Source organism: Podarcis bocagei (genome assembly GCF_964188305.1).
Source record: "Podarcis bocagei genome assembly, chromosome: 6".
Lineage (NCBI taxonomy): Eukaryota > Metazoa > Chordata > Lepidosauria > Squamata > Lacertidae > Podarcis > Podarcis bocagei.
The window spans coordinates 92260076-92283623 of record NC_138130.1 but is presented as its reverse complement, the minus strand read 5'-3'; the positions used below and the strand labels follow the sequence as shown (position 1 = coordinate 92283623).

General features: G+C 43.9%; 1 protein-coding gene across 11 annotated transcripts in view; it reads left to right on the top strand.

The window, feature by feature from the left end:
- FAT3 (FAT atypical cadherin 3) overlaps window positions 1–23548 on the top strand; it is a 745081-nt gene that overhangs the window by 364574 nt on the left and 356959 nt on the right. For all 11 annotated transcript variants that reach the window (XR_014008884.1, XM_081197246.1, XM_081197247.1 and 8 more), the window contains 3 exons: window positions 143–418; window positions 2429–2639; window positions 10667–14740. Coding sequence is in view for 10 of the 11 variants with exons in the window: in XM_081197246.1 (XP_081053372.1) it covers window positions 143–418; window positions 2429–2639; window positions 10667–14740 (4561 nt within the window). In the remaining variant the exon portion in view is untranslated. The remainder of the gene's footprint in view (window positions 1–142; window positions 419–2428; window positions 2640–10666; window positions 14741–23548) is intronic.

Genomic DNA, 23548 nt, shown 5'->3' with positions numbered 1-23548 from the left:
AAGCAGGTGCAATTTGCTTGTGTGCAAGTAAGCGTAATCTATCATCATTATATGTTTGAAAACAGCCAATGTGGCAGGTATCTGTGTATAATTTGCTTCTTCTCCAACACGAAACCCCGCTTTTCCTCTTTTTATATTGCAGGTTCTCATCAAAGTATTGGACAACAACGATAACGGTCCAGAATTTTCCCACCCGAGTTACGACGTCACGATTTCTGAGGACATCCTCCCTGACACCGAGATCCTGCAAGTCGAAGCCATAGACAGAGATGAGAAGCACAAGCTCAGCTACATCATTCATAGCAGTATTGACTCAGTCAGTGTGAGGAAGTTCAGGATGGATCCCAACACAGGAGTTCTGTACACCGCCGAGCGCTTAGACCACGAAGCCCAAGATAAGCACATCCTAAACGTAATGGTAAGAACTGAATATTAAATGTGTGCTCAGGCACAATCAGTGCCTATTAATAGGTGTATGCTATAGTCTACTGATAAGCACAGGGGCTTTCAAAATTGGCAAGGAAGCAGTAATTAATTTTCCTCCCTCCACTGGCGTGCATTTATTTATTCGTTCCGTTCTTTCAGTGCTGAAGCTTTGTGAGGCTTACTATGAAAGCGTTTTTATCTCACAAAATGGTTTTGCCATCTTAAGGGAGAACACGGAAGAAACATTATAATCTCCCAATGCCTGGGCCTTTTATCAGAGGTGACTCCCTTAAAGTGTTTCTCAGGAGAAGTTTTTAAAGTTCTTTCAGAATCTATTAAACAAGGTGATTATCGCGCTCCTTGCCCGTGCCCTGTTATTGAAAGCGAAGTGCTCTGATTCATCTTGCATTTCTGTAGGATTTTCCCAAGGCAGAAGACACTGGTTTATGCGCCTAAATTGTGTGTGTGTGGGGGGGGGGTGTTCTGCTGTGAAGTGGATGCTGAATACAGTGGTACCTCAGGTTAGAGACGCTTCAGGTTACAGACTCCACTAACCCAGAAATAGTACCTCAGGTTAAGAACTTTGCTTTAGGATGAGAACAGAAATTGTGTGGTGGCGGCAGCGGGAGGCCCCATTAGCTAAAGTGGTGCTTCAGGTTAAGAACAGTTTCAGGTTAAGAACAGACCTCCAGAACGAATTAAGTTCTTAACCCGAGGTACCACTGTATTATGGAGCAGAAATTATTATTGTTGTTTGTTGGCAATGGGTTAGAACTTCCAAACTAACCTTGACTTTCATCTCACACCTTCTGAGAAATTTTACTAGTTTTTTCCAGGGATGACTGGATCTCACTTCAGTTCTCCTTGTCATAGTATTTAGCGCGGAGATAGTCAACTTCATAGCCTGCAAATGTCCAGCTGCCTCTCTAGTCACGATCTATTGCACAATCACATCAGGATCTCTTTCCTGCCGTGTGATTTGCCTGCATGCTGGAGCATATCAGGGAGCTGTTTAGCTTGGTTGGGAGTGAGAACGTGTCCTTAAAACCAGAGCGGTTGATGCATGTGCCATATCTGTACAAAATCTGGAACTAAAAAGCAGAAAAAAAGATGGATGGCTAGCACACTGGTTCTGCTCCAGAAGCAAAAACTAATAAACGGTGATAGCGAAGTATTTTCAACCAACCAGCTACTATTCAGGTATATAGCTTTACCCTCAAGGCCAGGATCTGTTACTACATATTTTTTTAAATTTTATCCATGATTTTCAGGTTTATACATTTCAATAATTTTACAGTTATTTTAACATTTCAAAACTTGACTTCCTTCCCCCTCTTTCTACGGTTCCTTAAATTGTTTTTTTCATATCTTCTGCATATCCAAATTAACTTAATTCGTTCATCTGCTTAAAATATATACTCTTATGAAACTGCAGGTTATTACAATAATCCTGTCAATGTTCTTATCTGTTTGCAATTTATCTGTAAATATTCAATAAACCATTTCCATTCTTTTATTAAAAAAAAGTTTAAATAAATAAACAAATAAATAAATAATTGTCCAGTAGCACCTTAGAGACCAACTAAGTTTGTTCTGGGTATAAGCTTTCATGTGCATGCACACTTCTTCAGATATAAAAAGTTTGTTATCTTGATTTCTTATTCTTCCGGTAAGTTTCACCATTTTTGCATATTCCATAAGTTTTTGCATCCATTCTTCCTTTGCTGGGACTTCTACCTTTTCCATTTGGGGGCAAGTAACATTCTTGCCACTGTAGTAGCATGCATGAATAAGTTTATGTACATTTTAGGTAGTTCTGTCCCTATAATTCCCCAAAGAAACTTGTTACTACACATTGCAGTACCAAACTCCCTAGTTTAACGAGGCAATGTGTCAAGAAGTATTGAATTCATGACTTCTTCCCCAGATGTAACGTTGACCGGGTTTTGTGGCCCTACCAGTTTGTCTCTGTGCTCCAGTGATTGTTGCTCCTTCTCCCCAGGTTCGTGACCAAGAGTTCCCCTATCGGCGGAATTTGGCAAGGGTAATTGTCAACGTGGAAGACTCCAACGATCACAGTCCGTACTTCTCGAGCCCTTTGTACGAAGCCTCTGTGTTTGAATCAGCTGCCATTGGGTCTGCTGTTCTGCAGGTCACCGCCTTGGACAAAGACAAAGGCGAAAACGCAGAGCTGATCTACACAATTGAAGCAGGTTAGCAAGTGAGGTTTTTTGCACTGTGAGGTTGCACATAATAAAATCATACGATGTAATGCAATTGTTGGATAGAATTAAAGATTACAGCAAGGAAGGTAAGTATGCCAAGGTTCCTTAGAAATCAATGAGGCCTTATGTTTAACTCGTTTGCCTTCTTATGTCTTGCATTCAAGAGATGGTGCCTTGCGGGGCCTTTTTATGCATCTCAGAATTGCACCATTGTTGTTCTTGCTGCTGCTGTTGTACTTGCATTGCTAAATACACTTACTAAGGAATAAGCCCCATTGAGCCCAATAATTTTCTATTATTTGCTGACTTAAAGCATCCCCATCACCAATACCCAACCAGAAAGGTTCCCAGAATAGCTTCCAGAGGTCAGTAAAAACAAAATGTTTACAGGATTATAATCTAGAGAGCTTGACATAGAATCATAAAAACTTAGAGTTGGAAGAGACCCCAAGTGTCATCCAGTCCAACCCCCTTGCAATGCAGGAATCTCAGCTAAAGCATCCATGACAGATGGCCATCCAACCTCTGCTTAGAAACCTCCAAGGAAGGAGAGACCACCACTTCTTGTGGGAGTCTGTTCCACTGCTGAACAGCTCTTACTGTCAGAAAGTTTTTCCGAATGTTTAGTCAGAATCTCCTTTCTTTCAACTTGAAGCCATGGATTCGAGTCCTGCCCTCCAGAGCAGGAGAAAACAAGCATGCTCCCTTCTCCATATGACAGCCCTTAAGTTATTTGAAGATGGTGATCATATATCCTCTCAGTCTCCTCTATTCCAGGCTGTAAACCTACCCAGCTCCTTCAAGTGGTCCTCATAAAGCTTAGTTTCTAGACCCTTGATCATCTTGTTCGCTCTCCTCTGCACACATTCCAGCTTGTCAACATCCTTCTTGAATTTCGGTACCCAGAATTGGACACAGTATTCCAAGTGTGGTCTCACTAAGGCAGAATAGAGTAGTACTATTACTTCCCTTGATCTGGACACTAGACTTTTGTTGATGCAGCCTAGAATAGCATTAGCAGTTTTTTTGCTGTTGCATCACACTGTTGACTCATGCTAAGCTTGTGGTCCACCAAGACCTCTAGATCCTTTTCACATGTACTGCTAGTAAGCCAGGTGTCCCCCCCATCCAATATTTGTGCATCTGCTTCTTTCTGCCTAAGTGCAGAACCTTACATTTGTTACTACTGAAATTCATTTTGTTAGCTTGCACCCAGTTCTTCAATCTGTTAAGGTCATTTTGAATTCCGATACTTTCTTCTACGGTATTAGCTACCCCTCCCAGTTTGGTGTCATCTGCAAATTTGATGAGCATCCCCTCAATTCCCTCATCCAAGTCATTTATAAATACGATAAACAACAACGGGCCCAGGACAGAACCCTGCAGCACCCCACTTGCCACTTTTTTCCCAGGGTGATGAGGAATTGATGCTTTTGAATTATGGTGCTGGAGGAGACTCTTGAGAGTCCCATGGACTACAAGAAGATCAAACCTATCCATTCTGAAGGAAATCAGCCCTGAGTGCTCACTGGAAGGACAGATCCTGAAGCTGAGGCTCCAATACTTTGGCCACCTCATGAGAAGAGAAGACTCCCTGGAAAAGACCCTGATGCTGGGAAAGATGAAGGGCACAAGGAGAAGGGGAGGACAGAGGACGAGGTGGTTGGATAGTGTTCTCGAAGCTACCAGCATGAGTCTGACCAAACTGCGGGAGGCAGTGGAAGACAGGAGTGCCTGGCGTGCTCTGGTCCATGGGGTCACGAAGAGTCAGACACGACTAAACAACTAAACAACAACAACAATGGGGAACCATTAATGAGTACTCTTTGGGTTCGGTCAGTCAACATAAAAGGAAAGAAGGTGTGTGGGTGGAAGAGGGAAAGCAAGCAAACTCAGGCACCAATTCTTAATCTTAAAAAATTCTTTGGTTGACCAGCTGGCATGGAAACAACTCAAAAAGAGAAGGAACTGAAGGGAGCTGAACTTTCAGCAAAGCTGAATGAGTAGCCCTTCTCCCTGCTCTGCCTCTCCTTCTCTCTCCCCCTCGGTTTCAGCATGATAGATAAATGCTTTCATTTGGTTGTAGAAGATGGCTGCAGAATCACCCCAAGTTTGATGCATTTCAACCTTGGCAGTCCAGTTCACTTTATCCTGCAGCAATTTTCCTGTCTAGTTGAGGCCATTGCTTCCATTACTTTCCTGTGGTCATTGTTCTTTTGCCTCCCGCCCCACCGTTTATTTCAAGGAGCCCAACTGGCAGCCTCTCACTCTTTTCCAGTAATGGAAACTTGCTTCTGTCAACCATTGCCAGCTACTTCTGGACTTACATTCCTCTGCCTGCATTTTAGAACAGTGGCCAAGGACTCCGATCTTTCAGCTTGCATAGATATACATCTGGCAACCTGAGTACAATAAACAAACATTGGGTCAGTCTTTTGAGCCTGCCCTCCCTGCCCTCAGGCCTACCCACTTAACCTCAACCATGTGCACAGAGTTCTGTGGAACATTTATCCAGTGGCTTGCTACATACAGGCCTGTACTCACAAATCCACAGTCTGGGATGGATCATGCATTAGCAGATTTACATTCTTATGCATGCAACAATTACAGCAAACATGCAAGGGCAGGATATGGACTGAGCATGTTCCACTTGTCCTACTGCACATTTATCTAATTTGCCAATGTTTGGATAACTCTAGCATGATAACAGAAGGGATAGATTCTTGCAACCAGGACCACGTTAGACTAGGTCATGGGTAGGCAAACTAAGGTCCGGAGGTCAGATCTGGCTCAATCGCCTTCTCAATCTGGCCCAGGGACAGTCCGGGAATCAGCGTGTTTTTACATGAGTAGAATGTGTGCTTTTATTTAAAATGCATCTCTAGGTTATTTGTGGGGCATAGGAATTCGTTCATCCCCCCCAAAAAAAAATATAGTCCAGCCCCCCCACAAGGTCTGAGGGACAGTGGACCCGGCCCCCTGCTGAAAAAGTTTGCTGGCCCCTGGACTAGGTCTCTTCCTGCATTGTATTTGCTTTCAGTTCTGCCAATCACAATTCCAATTCACCTATGTGTGCCCTCCCCCTGGAACTGCAGGCTTGATCACCCTTACCAATCAACACTGATTTATTGTATTTTATTTATGATTTTCAATGTTATACAGTACTGAATTTGTGTATCCCGATCTATACACCTCCCCACTCAGTCTATAGCAGTGGTTCTCAACCTGTGGGTCCCCAGGTGTTGTTGAACTACAACTCCCATCATCCCTGACCACTGGCATGCTGGCTAGGAATGATGGGAGTTGTAGTCCAACAATATCTGGGGACTCACAGGTTGAGACACACTGCTCTATAGCATCATGAATCATTAAGATGGCATCATGAGGTTGTTGTCGTCTAAGTACATGAGGTTGACACGTTTAGCTTCTTTTAAAGGGAATTAGCAGAGGTAACTCAGCAAATTGACAGAAGACCCAGATCTTAAACCCTAGTTGTTACTAAACAGCTGCAAAGCATCAGGGGAGATGGCAAGCGAAAGAGGAGTGCATGATCCAGTCAGCACTTTTCCTCTACATCAGCTCCTTCCCTCAAGCCACTATTCCTTGGTGTTGTGGTAAAAATCCATTTGGATGGGGAGGCGGGGTTGCGAGGCAGGGAGGGAGTGGCAGGTTTAAGGCTCAGCCATCCCTCCCCTTGTCCAACGCTTCTTCGCTGCAAACAGTCTTGCTCCTGTTGCTTTGAGACTTAGATCCGCTTCCAAGTGTCTCATTTGGCCCTATGGTGAATGGATAGAGTGATACAATGGTGTTAAGATCAGCTGTGAAAAGTGTGTAATAAAATGGCTCCCATAATCATGGAGGAGGGAGGGATGAGGCAGTGTGGACAGTGTGAGGCTTCTACCCAGACCAATTATTCCAAAGCTTGAAACCCTTTGATGAGACTATCTCCCCACGACTGCCTCTGATTTCGATTTCATCCTCCTATGTTGCCAGCAAGTCAAGTTTTCAAACCTCTGTTTCAGCTGCAAATTCCCACCATTTCGTTATCCCCAGATGTTCCTCGATGTAGCGTTATAGGACTTTCTGAGGCTGTTGTTCCTCTGACCCATGAAAGGATGTGCAGGGAGGATGCTAATTTTAACTGATGGGTTCAGCTTATATGCATGGTTCCTTACTTCTCAGGGAATTCAGCTCATGTGCACTCAGTAAGAGAAACCAATGCACGCACACTTTAACAAAATCTGAATCCAGATAAGAGGTGATGAGCACAGAAATGTATAGATGTGTTCATTTATTTCCATCCTAGAAACTATACAGATGGTAGAGGCACATACAGGCCCATTGGTTGGTTGAATCATGTATTACCTCTGTCACCTATTAACTCATCCTTTTTGTCAATCTGTGGACCAGGAGTTCCAAAATTGTGGTCCATGGACAACCAGTGGTCTACATGCTTCATTCAGGTGGTCTGCAGCCTGTCTGGATTTGTGGTCATGTGTAATACAAATGAAATACCATTTATAAGAAATGAAGGAAGCTGTACAATGCAATTAAAAACCATACAGCATCTGGCCCAAAGCTACAACAAGACAAACAACCATTAAACACTCCTGCAAGATCCTCAGCTACTTTAAGGTGGCTCAAAGGGAAGAAAGGTTGGGAACCACTGCTGTAGATGGAACGTAACACAGAGGGCAAAAATATTGCAAGCGGCAGGAGTGTCTCACTGAAAATAGGAGCCCTGTGTTGAAATGTCACTTTGCAACATGGAGTTGAACTTAGCCTGTGTCTTGTCTCATGGTGTCCAAAAACTACACATGATGGAAATCATGCCAGGGTATTCAGCAAGCTCCACCACTCCCCTTCCCTGTGCTGCCTTTGCCCTATCAATCTATTCCTATTTTATTTCCACAATTCATTTTGCACTTTAACAGCATAGTCTCCAAGCTGTGTACAGTAAGGTTAAAAAGATACAGTAAAGGTGAACTCAATGAAAACTAAACCAAGGGCCTTGGCTCATCGGTAAACCACCTGCTTTGCAGGCAGAAGGTTCCATGTTCAATCCCCAGCATCTCAGGTTAGGACTGGGTTAGATCCTTGTCTGAAACCCTAGACTGCTGCTGCCAATCATTGTAGACAATACTGAAGTAAATGGGCCAGTGTTCTGTCTCAGTAGAATGCAGCTCTCTGTGTTCCAGGGCATAGGATAAGCTTGACAACACATTAGGCAGGTGAGGACAAATTGAATGCAGGGAGTTTCTGTTGATTCCACCACCAGCTCCATGTTCCTTGGAACAGGTCATTTCGGTCCTCATTGTATGCTTTTGACAAAAGAGTCTCTTGATCCTGCCCGATTATTCTATGTGGCAAACCCTGACCTTCTAAGGAGCCCTTTTACGTCTTCACTGAACAATGATTCTTCTTGATTTTTCCCTATCCACTAAGATCAATAAACAAACCTCGCTGTCATTAGCTTCCTTTTATCTATTTGATGAGCTATTATTTTGTGTGTATTTCTTGAAATATATACATATGCTGTTCTCATGCTTCGCCTTCAGTCCTATTGAAGCATTCAACCAGTAATATTAAATTGCTCAAAATCCTCATTATTTCAGGCCGTGAACTGTTGCTCATGCATTGAACAATTTGGCTTCTTCGTCTTTTATCTCTATTTTGTGCCAGATCTTAAACCCTTCTTCTTTGAAGTCCAGGAGCTTTCAGTAAAATGCATTTTCTAGTAAACATGTATAAAATCACAGCCTTGTTAGTGTAATCCTATGCATATTGATTTAGAAGTAAGCCCCACTGCATTTGATAGGACTAACTCTGGGATGAGCGAGTTTAGGATAAGGCTGCAATCCTACACACACTCACCTGGAAGTAAATCCTGTTGAATTTAGTGGGGCTTACTTCTGGGTAGGATTACTGTGCAAATCGCATAATGCAAGCAAGCAAAGTCCATAGATCAGCTGCAGTCGGTCACATAGATCCTAGCAGGTGGTACTGTATCAATACTACAGCCCAGTTAATGATTTGCAGGTGGCTTCTGCCTATCTAGTGCCCTCCAGATATTTTGGACTGCAGTTCTCATCAGCCCCAGCCAGTACAGCTGTGCTGGCTTTGACCAATGGGAATTGTAGTCCAAAATGTCTAGAGGGCACCAAGGTTGGCAATGGTTTGTTTACCCTTTTACAGCATCTCTGCACTATAGACTTAAACTACTGTGATCTCTTCAAAAAGCGGTGGGAAGTGTAATCACACATTTATTTACTTATTTATGTAAAAGCATTTCATATATACATTTTAAAACCTCTATGCAGTGCACACTATGTACTATATAAAAGTGACATCCGTGAAAACAAAAATATAACCTCAAACCATATATAATCAAATGAAAATGAAGATTTTGGGGATTCATACACATAAATCAGGGTCCACTTTTGTGAGTCAGGCAAACCCTGAGCAAAAAGATAAGTGTTTCCAAGACACCCGAAGCAACTGATGGTTGCTGCTTCACATATGGATGAGGGAAGGGCATCATCCCACATTTTGTCGGTGATACAGGGGTTCCGGAGAGAATGATCAGCACAGCCTTGAAATGTCAGTTTCCTGCAACTCCTTGGGGAATGCAATAGAGTTTTATTTGATCTTTTTCCCCCCAATTTTTTTTATTCCTTTTATAACACAGATAAGAAGCACAGACAGGAAAGACAAACAATACAAACAAATTCTTGTTATATCCTTATCTTTCTAAACATTGTTAAGTTGGCTTCCCCAAGTCCCACCTATCTGATTTTCATTTGACTTCATCTTTAGCAGTTTACAAATATCATAATTTCTAACCATCTTTTTTTTTTAATCATACTTAAAATAACTTCATATTTTATCACTTACAAATAATACTATTTTAAAATACCCTATCTTCTACTTCTAACCCTACAGCCTATATCCACTTCCTAAGCTATTCTAAGGTTTAAATATTAATATATTCTTTCAAATATTCCTTAAACGTCTTCCAGTCTTCTTCCACCGCCTCTTCTCTCTGGTCTCGGAGTCTCCCGGTCCGTTTGGCAAGTTCCATATAGTCCATCATCTTCATCTGCCAAGTTTTATTTGTTCTTAATGAATAATGTTTTCTAGTATAGAGATAGCCCCTTGGTAGTCTTAGTGCAATCCATTGGTTTTAAAAGTCTTGCCCACAGATCTTCTGCATCATATTAGATTACTCGGCTTGAATTCTTCACTTATATCAAGATCATACTTCAGATTTCTCAGAGTGGTTTATACAGGGATCCCAACTGGGCAGTGTTCAGGCCTAGTTCTGCTTGGTTTTAGTATAAAATGCAGCTGTGTGCATGCAGAGTTAGTCTCACCAAGAAAAACACAACCGTCAGGCCATTAATGATGGCTTACCAGGTTCTTGACCAGGCATCCCAAAGCTCAGCCCTCCAGCTGTTTTGGGACTACAGTTCCCATCATCCCTGACCACTGGTCCTGTTAGCGAGGGATGATGGGAGTTGTAGTCCCAAAACAGCTGGAGGGCTGAGTTTGGAGATGCCTGTTCTTGACAAAACTCTTGTTTTTGCTGCTCACTGGGGACAGCAAAAATAGTGAAGGTTGGGTTGGCAGCAGGCCACACAGTGGTACCTTGAGTTAAGAACTTAATTTGTTCTGGAGGTCCATTCTTAACCTGAAACTGTTCTTAACCTGAAGTACCACTTTAGCTAATGAGGCCTCCCACTGCAGCCGTGGCCGCTGCGCAATTTCTGTTCTCATCCTGAAGCAAAGTTCTTAACCTGAGGTACTATTTCTGGGTTAGCGGAGTCTGTAACCTAAACCGTCTGTAACCTGAGGTACCATTGTATATGGTTGATGGACTGAGTTTGGATTGGTGGGCCTTGAGCTATGCAAGCATGACGTGATACCAACAAGTGAACTTTGAACATATTGCTCATCATTTTTACATATTTACATTTCATTTTTGATATATATTCCTATTTTCTTTTCTCTTTTAGGGAATACTGGGAACACATTCAAGATTGAGCCAGTTCTAGGCATCATCACGGTGCTGAAGGAACCAGACCTGACCACCATGAACCAGTTCGTTCTGTCAGTCAAAGTGACCGACCAGGGCTCTCCACCACTGTCAGCCACAGCCATTGTCCGCATATCTGTGACCATGTCAGACAATTCTCATCCGAAGTTCACGCACAAGGAATGGCAAGCTGAAGTGAATGAAAATGTTGACTTTGGAACTTCAGTTATCTTGGTCTCAGCAATCAGCCAGTCTACGCTAGTTTATGAGGTTAAGGAGGGCAACACCAACGGAGCCTTTGCTATAAACCCCTACTCCGGGGTCATCACTACTCAAAAGCCCCTCGATTATGAACGCACTTCCTCGTACCAGCTCACCGTACAAGCCACAAACATGGCCGGGATGGCATCCAATGCCACTGTGAACATCCAGATCATCGACGAAAATGACAACCCACCAGTCTTCCTCTTCTCAAAATACCTGGGCAGCATCAGTGAGGCTGTACCTGTAAATAGCATCGTTCGAAGCTTAGGGAACAATCCGCTTGTGATACGAGCCACAGATGCAGACAGTAATCAGAACGCTTTGCTTGTCTACCAGATTGTTGAGTCCACTGCAAAGAACTATTTCACCGTAGACTCCAGTACAGGTGCAATTAGGACTATTGCTGACTTAGATCATGAAACCATTGCACATTTCCATTTTCACGTCCACGTTCGAGACAGTGGAAATCCACAGCTTACTGCAGAAAATCCAGCTGAAGTCACCATTGATGTAACAGATGTCAATGATAACCCTCCAGTTTTCAGCCAGGCCATGTTTGAGACCATCTTGCTCCTACCAACATACGTTGGAGTTGAGGTTCTTAAGCTCAGGGCTGCGGACCCAGATTCAGAAGTCCCACCTGAAATGACCTACAGCCTGATTGAAGGCAGCACAGAGTATTTCCTCATCGATTCTGTTTCCGGGGTGCTGACTATAAAAAACAACAGCCTCTCCAAAGATCATTACATGCTTATAGCAAAAGTATCCGATGGGAAGTTCTATAGCACTGCCGTAGTGACCATAATGGTCAAAGAAGCCATGGACAGTGGCCTGCACTTCACACAAAGCCTTTACTCCACATCCATCTCAGAAAACAGCACCAATATCACCAAAGTAGCAGTGGTCAACGCTGTTGGAAACCGCCTTAACGAGCCCTTGAAGTACAGCATATTAAACCCAGGGAACAAATTCAAGATCAAATCCACTCTGGGTGTCATTCAAACTACTGGCATCCCATTTGACAGAGAGGAACAGGAATTTTACGAGCTGGTGGTAGAGGCTAGTCGTGAGCTGGATCACCTGAGGGTAGCCAGGGTGGTTGTCAGAGTTCACATTGAAGACATCAACGACAATGCTCCGGTGTTTGTTGGGCTCCCATACTATGCTGCTGTACAAGTTGAAGCTGATCCCGGCACCCTGATATACCGAGTCACGGCAATTGATAAAGATAAGGATGCAAACGGCGACGTATCGTACCTTCTGAAGGAGGACTATGGGCACTTTGAAATTGACAGGCACACTGGCAGCGTCACATTAAAAGCAGCCTTTAATTCTGACTTATCTAACATCGAGTATCTAATTATCGTCATTGCCAAAGATGGAGGCAATCCATCACTGTCTGCATCTGTAGAACTGCCCATTACGATAGTTAACAAAGCAATGCCCGTTTTCAACAAGCCTTTCTATACGGCCTCTGTAAACGAAGACATCGAAATGCACACCCCAATTCTGAGCATCAACGCAACCAGCCCAGAAGGTCAAGGAATCATTTACATCATTGTAGACGGTGACCCCTATAATCAGTTCAACATTGATTTTGACACCGGAGTCCTCAATGTCATCAGTCCATTAGACTATGAAGTAAACCCCATTTTCAAATTGACAGTAAGAGCCAGCGATGCTCTCACCGGTGCCCGAGCTGAAGTAACGGTGGACTTAATTATCAACGATGTCAATGACAATGCTCCGGTTTTCGACCACTTTGCATATAATGCCACTTTATCTGAAGCGTCTCTGATTGGGACACCTGTTTTGCAGGTTGTTGCCACGGATGCGGATTCTGAGAACAACAAAATTGTTCAGTATCAGATAGTCCAGGACAACTTCAACAGCACAGATTACTTTCACATCGATGGCACGAGTGGCTTGATCCTAACAGCCCGCTTGCTGGACCACGAGCTGATGCAGCAATGCAGTCTGAAAGTGCGGGCAACGGATAACGGATTCCCACCTCTGAGCAGTGAAGTTCTAGTCAGCATCTTCGTAACAGACATGAATGACAACCCTCCCGTTTTTAACCAATTGATATATGAATCGTACGTCAGTGAGCTAGCTCCTCGGGGCCATTTTGTGACTTGCGTCCAAGCTTCTGATGCAGACAGCTCTGATTATGACCGGTTGGAGTACAGCATCTTGTCTGGAAATGACCGTACAAGTTTTGTGATGGACAGCAAAAGTGGGGTCATCTCCCTGTCAAACCATCGGAAGCAGAGGATGGAGTCAATGTACAGCCTGAATGTCTCTGTCTCCGATGGTTTGTTCACAAGCACAGCCCAGGTCCATATCCGGATTCTCGGAGCGAACTTGTACAGTCCTGTCTTCACACAGAGTATTTACGTGGCGGAGGTTAGAGAAAACGCCACTCCTGGAACCAAGGTAATCCATGTGAAAACAACGGACGGAGACTCAGGCATATATGGGCAAATAAGCTATTCAATCATAAACGACTTTGCCAAGGATCGTTTTTTGATTGATAACAACGGACAGATCATCACAACTGAGAAACTTGATCGGGAGATCCCTTTGGAAGGTGACATCACCATCTTCCTGAGAGCCCTCGATGGAGGAGGAAGAACTACATTCTGTACCGTGCGAGTCATAGTGGTGGACGAGAATGACAATGCTCCCCAGTTCATGACAGTTGAATACAGGGCAAGCGTCAAAGCAGATGTTGGAAAGGGTCATTTGGTCACCCAGGTCCAAGCAGTTGATCCAGATGATGGTGCAAACGCGAGGATTGCCTACTCGTTGTACAGCGAGGCCTCGGTTTCTGTGGCAGATCTGCTGGAAATTGACCCTGACAATGGGTGGATGGTAACCAAGGGCAACTTTAACCAGCTTAAAAACACAGTGCTCTCCTTCTTTGTCAAAGCAGTTGATGGCGGCATTCCTGTGAAGCATTCGCTTATCCCTGTGTACATTCATGTTTTACCTCCAGAAACCATCTTGCCTTCTTTTTCTCAACCCCAATATTCCTTTACGCTATCGGAAGACACTGTAATAGGCAGTACCGTTGATGTTCTGCATGTTTTGCCAAGCCAGGGTGCCACCTATAGCACAGTTAATGGTGAATTGCCAGGGAACAACAAGGATGGAGTGTTTATTATAGAGCAGGACACCGGCATCATAAAACTTGATAAGAGACTGGACCACGAGACAACTCCTGCCTTTCACTTTAAGGTTGCTGCAACTATACAGTTAGATAAAGTGGATGTTGTGTTAACAGTGGATGTGGACATTAAGATTTTGGACGTCAATGACAACAAACCCATGTTTGAGGCAGCCAGCTATGAAGCCATCATAATGGAAGGAATGCCCATAGGAACCAGACTTATCCAGGTTAAAGCCATTGATGCAGACTGGGGGGCAAACGGTCAAGTCACGTACTCTCTCTCAGCAGAATCGGATGCTGACACAATCACAGAGGTGTTCACCATTGACAGCAACAGCGGCTGGATCAGCACCTTGAAAGACCTGGACCATGAGAAGAACCCCACCTTTGCCTTCACTGTAGTGTCTTCCGACCTGGGAGAAGCCCTATCCCTCTCATCAACCGCCTTGATCTCCGTCACGGTGACAGACATCAACGATAACGCTCCAGTGTTTGAGCATGAGCTGTACAGGGGGTCCGTGAAGGAGAGCGACTCGCCAGGCGAAGTTGTGGCTGTCCTCAGCACTTGGGATGAGGATACATCTGATGTCAACCGCCAAGTTAGCTATCACATTACAGGTAATGGGCCTCTCGGGTTGGAGGGCTAAAGGCGGGGTGAGTTTGAACTCAGTGGCAAAGCACAGGTGCTCAGTCCATGACTTTTCTGCTTAAAAAGCATCTTGCAGAGCAGAACTAGGAAATACCTATCTTTGCTTGAGACCTTGGCGGTCTGTCACCATTCAGAATAGAGAGCATTATGGAAAGTGGAACAGTGGTTTGCCATAGTACAAGGCAGCTTCATATGTTCATCACGAGCCTGTTTTGATCCCTGGCACAAAGAACCTATCATAGGACCATAGAATTGTAGAGTTGGAAGGGACCCCAAGGGTCATCCAGCCCCCTGAAATACAGGAATCTCGACTAAAGTATCCAAGACAGATGGCTGTCCAACCTCTGCTTAAAAACCTCCAGCAGAGAGAGTAATGTGTGTAGGTCCGGGTGCCAGAAATTGCTGAGAACTTAACATATCACGACACAGATCCACACAAACCATTTTTAGGGTATTATTCTCTTGCTTGGTTCAGCCCTAAGTGCATAAAAACAGGGGAAAGCATAATTTGTATTGGGCCTTTTTAATTTAACCAACTCACACTTCACACTGTGCTGCCGTTTAGCAGCTCTTTATATAACCCCCTTAAGATTTATGTTATCAGCATGGAAAGGATTGTAGCATTGTGCATCAGCCAGAGAAAATGAGCAACATTTGTTTTTCAGAGTAGGCAGAGGGGGTAGGCATTGGGTGGGTGGGCGACTTTTGTGCATTCATAACTGTCTTATTTTACTTAATTAAAAAGCATCCTTTCCATTCCTAGATAGCAAACCTCATTAGAAACATTCGTTTTTAAAGGCATTAAGTAGGCATAGAAAAGAAAGAAGCGATAGTTCCCATATATATAAACAAATAAATAATATATGGCTTGGGCTTCTTTGACCTTTTTTAAAGGTTGGGACCACAAATAACTGTTGGGCCATCTTGCTATTAGCACATTTTCTTTCTTCCCATTGTGCTGAGGGATTGTCTTAAGGATGTTGTTTTCATATTTTCATTCAGTGCAAGCACTTTGTGGCCTAGCAAGTGGAATTCAACCCACTAGCCATTTGCTGCGGCTTGCCCGGTGTCAACCTTGTTGCTTTTTGCAGCCAAAGCTCCCATCATCCTCGTCCTGTATCACTTAATGGCAAAATAGAATTCTAAGCAGATTAGGCCATATAATTTGGCCCTGACAGCCATGAGTAAGTGAAGCTGCCTTACACTGGAGCAGATTATTGGTCCATCTAGCCCAGTATTGTCTCCTCTGACTTGTCATTATTTCTCTGAGGTTTTGTGGGCAGGGAGCTTTCCTCTTCCTGAAATCCCCTTTTCACTGGAGACGCCGAGCGTTGAATTTGAGACCTTCTGCATCCAGCCATGTGTTCTGTCGCCAAACTGAATTCTGCCCATTGAGCCAACCACCGTGCCTCAAACAATAATCTTATCTCACAGACTTTCTGTGAAGGTAAAACCAAAAATGACTGACCGTCTTGAGCATTTGTGGGCAGCTATAGGGACTGAGTTGAATTACTTGAGAGAATATTCCACGTGCTTATGGGAATGACCATTGGGTAGTGTGGGCCCACGGTTGTGGAATAGCTTCACATCTTGCATGAGATGGCGGCAGATAAGCAGGGGCTGCTGGGGCTGCGTTTGCCGTCCGCTCAAACAAGATGTATCCAAACATGAATGTGACCGTACAACTTGGAAGCAGAGAAAAACGATGAAGCTTTCCAGGACGGGTGGAAATGTTACTATCCCGCTAAAACATCTGCTTGTCCTCGTTAAGCAGGTACCATTTCATGCCAAGTAAGAGCCACGTGTGCATTTAAATGCCAACCCATAATGAGGCTCCTTAAGCCCCTTCTGCTGTGGTAATAGAGATACCGGGGGGGTGGGGGGTGCGCTATGCTGCAGTCCTGTGCACACTTATTCATAATAATAATAATAAATTTTATTTATATCCCGCCCTCCCCAGCCGAAGCCGGGCTCAGGGCGGCTAACAACAATAAAACAGTACAAAAGTACAACATAAACAACATTCTAAAATCATTCATTATAATAATAATAAATTTTATTAGGTCCACACATTACAGTTGCTGTAGGAGATACCAGTTTCACACATTAGCAAATTACGATAGTTAGTCCCAAATGCATTTGAGTGCTCTTTGTTCCCCGGTGTTCGGAGATACGTGTCAAGCCAGTTTTAGGAATACATCCTAAATCATCCCGATCTCCTAATGAAGTAACCCTTTTAACTTACTGCAAAGAGGAATTCATGCCACGCTGAGGTTTCCCTTAAATATCAAAATAAACAGAGAGCCGCCCTAAGTCCCCCGGTCCATGCAGAGGATTAGATTTCAAGTCTCATTTTAATAGAGGAGCCCACAGTTTGGGGGGCTGAGTCTCCAGTTCTCATTGCTGTCAGTGAATTCCAATTTTAAAACTCTTGTCTCACAACGTGCATCAACAGGCATGAAGCACCGATCGGCATGGATTTGTGACGGTGGATGTTCAAAGTATTGCCGCCTTCAAGGGATTTAATTCATTCCTGACTATCTCCCCCCAACCCCAACCCCCCCAAAAAGGAAAGTGAAACGTTATTTGGTGTGAAAGTAAAATCTTCCACACTCATAAATCTCTCTATATTTATGTATTATCATCACCGCACAATTAACTTTTAATTTTCAGACTAGAGATAAGGGATAGTCACAATGTGGCCAAAGCACAGAATTGCAAGTTAGATGCATATAAAGGAAGGAAAGGTGCTTTGGAAATGGAAGCACATTCCCTAAGAACTCATAGCGAGGTTCCTGCTGCATATCCAACAGAAAGAAGCCATATCTGTGAAGCACAACTTGTTCAGAAGACCTGGGTGAATGGAAAGGTATATCACCTGGCACCAATGGCATCAAAAAGACCATAAAGATGGGGCCAAGTGAGCCTCTCCACAACTGTGGTGCCACTGCTGAAAAGGCCCTGTTCTAACTCACAACAGGGCCTCGGATCATAAGCCTTAGATAGATTTCTATGAAGTGTTATCCCCCATAGCACAAATATTTACACATGAGGGAGGGAACAGTAAGCAATGAGGTCAAAGGAAAATGCAATTTGAGTGGTGGTGATGATGATGATTAAAATTTGTATACCACCCTTCACCTGAAGATCACAGGGCAGTTCACAACATAAAAATAAAAAATGAGAACACAAAATTCATAATAAAAAAACAATAACCCTTCTCCCACAAACACATTTAAAAGGACGTAGAATGTTAATCAGCCGATTCAATTAGAGCTTGAATGTATGCAAAAATAAACACAGTGACCCATGACAACAGCAGTAATGAGTGTTTTCACTATGACACAGCTAGCCCTCTGGAAATTGTGGTGTTAAGTCACCAGTTCCAGTGCACAGCACAAGACAATTACAGATTAACCCGTTTTGGTTAACTTCCCTGTAGCCAGTGCATCCTGCTGGATTTGTGCATACCGTTGTGGGTGCGCCTGGGTACATGCACAACCTTATAAGGAAGCCTTCTGTGAACCATGTTGTGGACATGAGAAGCCAGCAGCTACCTCCATGATCTGACCCAATCAGAAAAATAAATAGCTGCCCTCTGGCTGTGTGTACAATCCAGTTCCTACCAGCCTTTATCCACAAGGATGCGGATCTGCTACATACATAAACACTTGGAAGAATTTGACATTGTGATCTTCTTCCTTGTGACTGTGGGTTGAAGCTGGATGCCTTCACGTGACATACTCAAGACCTGTCCAATAGCAGCTTGGCAAACATTGCTCATGAATTTTCGGAAGATCATAGAGCAGCAGTACTTTATGGGCTTATCCACACTTAGCTTTTGCCCTGCTCTTTCCAGGCCAAGGTCCACTCCGTGTCTGAGTGTTGTTTTTTGCCCTGAGCTTTCCCTGCAGAAAGCAGCTCTTTAAAGCTGATTCAGAGCAAACGTCAGTTCAGGTTTTCAGTGGATTGACGTTTGTTCTGATTGAGTGGATTTTCATGGGGGAAATTCCAAAGCAAAAGAAAAGGGTGCTTGGACACAGAGCTTTAAATTGTGGACCATGCCTGGAAAGAACGGAGGAAAGTTAAGTGCAGATAAGCCCTGTATCTTGTGGAGCATACTCATATGTAACAATCTGCTGCCGATTTTTACCCTTGATTTACAGTTGACTTGAATTCATCCAATTAAATGTAACCAAGCCATGGTTTCCTTCTTCAGAGTAGACCAATGTGAACTCAAGGCTAAGATCTGCTAGTACAGAAGGAGTGTAAATAGGAACACAGGAAGCTCCCTCGTACAGAGTCAGACCATCAGTCCAACTAGATCAGGAATGACTACACTAGGGCTGGAGTCCTTCCAAATGTTGCTCAGCTACAGTTCTCATCATCTTTGACTATTGGCCCTGCTGGCTGGGGCTGATGGAAGCCGGCATCCAGCAATATCTAGAGAGCCTCAGGTTCCCCACCACGGTGTACAAGAACAAGTAACAGCTTTACTGGGTTTCAGACATGGCCCTTTCTGAGCTCTGTGTAGAGATGTCAGAGATGGAACCTGCCTCCTCCTGTGTGTTAAAACATATGCTCTACAGCTGGGCTACATCTTTTCCCATCAGTCACCATTGTGTCATTTATTGAGATACAAATTCTAGAAAACGAATATCATGGGCATTTCGCTCCATTTGTTTCCGAGCATATTCAGCAATTTTGGTGGCACTGTGGATTTTTAAAGGTTTAACTTAACACTTGAAGGTTTTTAGAAATTATTCCCACCGGTAGCCCCGCCCCAAAGTGAGCTCACTCTGCAAGCTGGAACATTCCACTGGGATCAGTTCAAGTGTTTGGCTTTCCTTTGCCAATGCCATTCTGTCACTCCGAGGCTCAGAAGGCTGGTCTGTAAATACAATCATGCACGAACCATTTACTTCACGAAGTCTCTGCAAGCAAGCGGATCACTGAACCCAGAGGTGAGGGAGAGGGGATAATTAATGTGAACAGTGTTTGTTGCGGTCTGAGCAGTCTTTTAGATCTGCCCTCAAAGGGAAGGCAGTGGTTACCTGCAAGATGTGGACAATTCATCTTGAGCTAGAAATGTAAAATCATACAGACGTCTGCTCTGCTCTCAAGAGATCTCAGCACTTTTTGGAAGAATGCTTTCATTCACTTCAGCGTTTTGCTGTAGGCTTCCCTCTCTCTGAGTAACAAACTACTCCCGCGGTTAGTAGGTGATCCACAGTTCCTGAGCTCCTTGACGCTAATGATCTGTAAATCATCGTTTTGCCATTATTGGAATTAATAATGGGCCAAATTATTACAATATTGCAACGTCTGTAGAATTGTGTTTTCACACTCCCCACCCACCATGTGTGTCCTAAGAGGCTTGGACATGCGCTGCCTCAGACATTTCAGTCAGTATAATGCCCAGGACACAGCGAAAGGAAAACAGTTCTATCTGTATCTGAAGACATGTGCATGCACACGAAAGCTCATGCCAATAACAAACTTAGTTGGTCTCTAAGGTGCTACTAAGGGACGCGGGTGGCACTGTGGGTTAAACCACAGAGCCTAGGACTTGCCGATCAGAAGGTCGGCAGTTTGAATCCCCGCGACGGGGTGAGCTCCCGTTGCTCAGTCCCTGCTCCTGCCAACCACAAGCATGTCAAAGTGCAAGTAGATAAATAGGTGGGAAGGTAAATGGCGTTTCCGTGTGCTGCTCTGGTTCACCAGAAGCGGCTTAGTCATGCTGCCACATGACCCAGAAGCTGAACACCAGCAGATGGGCACCGCAACCCCAGAGTCGGTCACAACTGGACCTAATGGTCAGGGGTCCCTTTACCTTTAAGGTGCTACTGGAAGGAATTTTTTAATTTAGTTCTACCTGAGAAAGAGCACTATTCAACCATGATGCTGATTCTAGCCAATTCAGACATGAAGAAGAAGAAAGTATGAGGGGATGGAGAAGAAATTCTATTCAGTTCACATTTAAAGGAGAATGTACCTCGTTCGTACTTTCCAAGGAATACGCACAGCCGCTTTCCAGGATTTCGGAGAGGTTCCTCTCAACTCCACCTGGAGACACTGGAATCATAGACTTGTAGAGTTGGAAGGGACCACAGGGGTCATCTAGTCCAACCCCCTGCAATGCAGGAATCTTTTTGCCCAACATGGGGCTCAAACCCACAACCCTGAGGTTTAGAGTCTCATGCTCTACCGGCTGAGCTATCCCAGGCAAAAGCATGCTGGTATCGGTGGAGATTGAGCCTTCGACCATTCGTGTGCACGGGAGATGAGCTATGGCCCGTCTTCAGCCTTTTTTATATATTTATAATTTAGACTTTATTCGGTTTTAAGTTAGCACTCACAGCAAGAATTCATGCGATCACACAGTCTCTGCCTCTTAAACTTCCTTTGCATGTGCCTCGCCAAAATGTGCTTGAAAGATTTCATTTCTGATCTGCATATTCCCTTTCATCTCGCTGAGCTCTGAAGTATGCTTTGCAACATTTGCTGAGGAGGGAAGGTTTGGATGGGGATGTTATTCAACCATGCAGTAAACAAAAACAAACGAGAGAGAAAAGTGCATATTTTTCTTGTCTCGCGGCCTTTGGGGAAAGTTGGGGTGGTGGGGTTTTTTTGGAGCGAACGCTTAGATCTTGTGATGCCCAAACAGAATGTAGGAAGAAAACTGCGGGTGGATTTTAAAAATTAGCCATTAACATTTGCAGCCAGGAGCCTTCGGTTGAAAAAAAATCTACAATGAAAAATGAATTAATTAGAGCGCCCTTAAGATGCTGAACCTGCCTTAAATATGTTGATGGGGAGAGCTAATTAATCACTACAGAATGAGGTCTGCAGGAAAGCATACCTAGAACTTTGCGGGGGGCGGGGAGGAAATGTATCTGTGTACTTCCCCCGCTCCCTTTAATCCCAAGAATATTTAAACTATTGTACAGTTAAGGCTCATTTATTTGTGTTACATCTTTGTTGAGTGTGATTCAGAAGTTCAGGGAGAGACCGTGTTACACATCAGAATGCAGAGGGATTGTTGCATGGCTGAACGCAGCCGCCTGGTAGGAAAGTTCGCTACACATGGATGCGCTGATATTTGTTTCATGTGTGAGAAAGAACCACAGGCAAATGGGAGAGCATCTGCTTTACATACCGAATGTCCCAGGTTCGAATCCTGGCATTTCCAGGTAGGGCCGAGAAACGGCCCCATCAGAAACCCTGGAAATCTGCTGCTGTAGGATTGAATTAGTTAAGAGATCTGACTTAGTGCAAGGCCTTTATTTATTTATTTATTGGCATTATTTGCACCAATTTTAAAAGGAACATGATGTTCCATATAGGCCAGGCCTATATAACATGTGATTACCAGGCCTCATAGCAGTGTACAGTTGGACCCCAAGAGTCATCTATTCCAACCCCCTGCAATGCAGGAATCTCAGCAAAAACATCCATGGCAGATGGCCATCCAGCCTTTGCTAAAAAACCTCCAAGGAAGGAGACCCCACAACCTCCCGAGGGAGACCGTCCCACTGTCAAACAACTCTTACTGTCAGAAAGTTCTTCCTGATGTTTAGTCAGAATCTCATTCTTGTAATTTGAAGTCAGGTAGGATGATGTCAGCTAAAGGCATCCAGACTGGTGCCTTATTCGAGGTGTATTCCACAACATGTTCTTCACAGAATAGTAGTAGTAGTAGTAGTAATAATAATAATAATAATAATAATAATAATAATAATAATAATAATAATAATAATAAAAATAAAAAAAAATTAATTATTTGTACCCCGCCCATCTGGCTGGCCTTCCCCAGCCACTCTGGGCGGCTTCCAACAAAGATTAAAAATACATTAAAATGTCACACATTAAAAACTTCCCTGAAGATGTCTTCTAAATGTTAGGTAGTTGTTTATCTCTTTGACATCTGATGGGAGGGCGTTCCACAGGGTGGGCGTCACTACCGAGAAGGCCCTCTGCCTGGTTCCCTGTAACCTCACTTCTCACATAGCCGACCTTGTCAACAGCTCTTAAAATGTTTGCCACCCCCACCGTTGTCACTGCTGTTGTGCAATCCCGGGCAGCCAACAAATTACTGGTGTTTTATCAGGCTCCTAGTGGACTTCCATAAAGGGCTGTTGCGCCATGTTTGCGTCACAAGGTGAGCAGGACCGGCGAGACTGCGTCTCTGTTGTAACAAGATCTGACCTGATTTCCTGGTGCCTTACGCTGGGAGTAAGCTCCATTGAACTCAGTGGAACGGAGCAGACATCGCATTGCTTGTACTGTTGATAACAGAGGTCTCCCTTGCCCAGTGCACTGTCTCCGAGTATGGCTAGCTAGGTGCCCCAGGGAAATTCATGAGCAAGGAATAGCCATGTTGAAGGTGATTACTGCACAGAACAAACTGGCACATGTAACATTTTAAGCGGAAACATAAATAACCGCTGGAAACGTTAATGGCCATCCACCAGAACTGTTTTGGCAATGCTTTTAATTTCCTGTATCCCCTAGTGTGTGAAATGGTCTTATTTTCCTCTCGGAGGATAGCTGGGGACAAGCATTCTGACTTGATTTAGTTGCCATGCGGTGTAATGATGCAGAAAAGTAATATCGCCGGGTTCGGTGTCACAGTTTCAGCGTAATAGGAAGCTGATTGGCTTCATCCCTTCTCCTGGCTGCCTTTTCCTCTTGTATAAATTTGATCTAATTGCCAGCCTTATCTTAAGCTCCTCCTTAAACGACCCCTCGTTAGGTCTACTTAAGGCACATGTGTC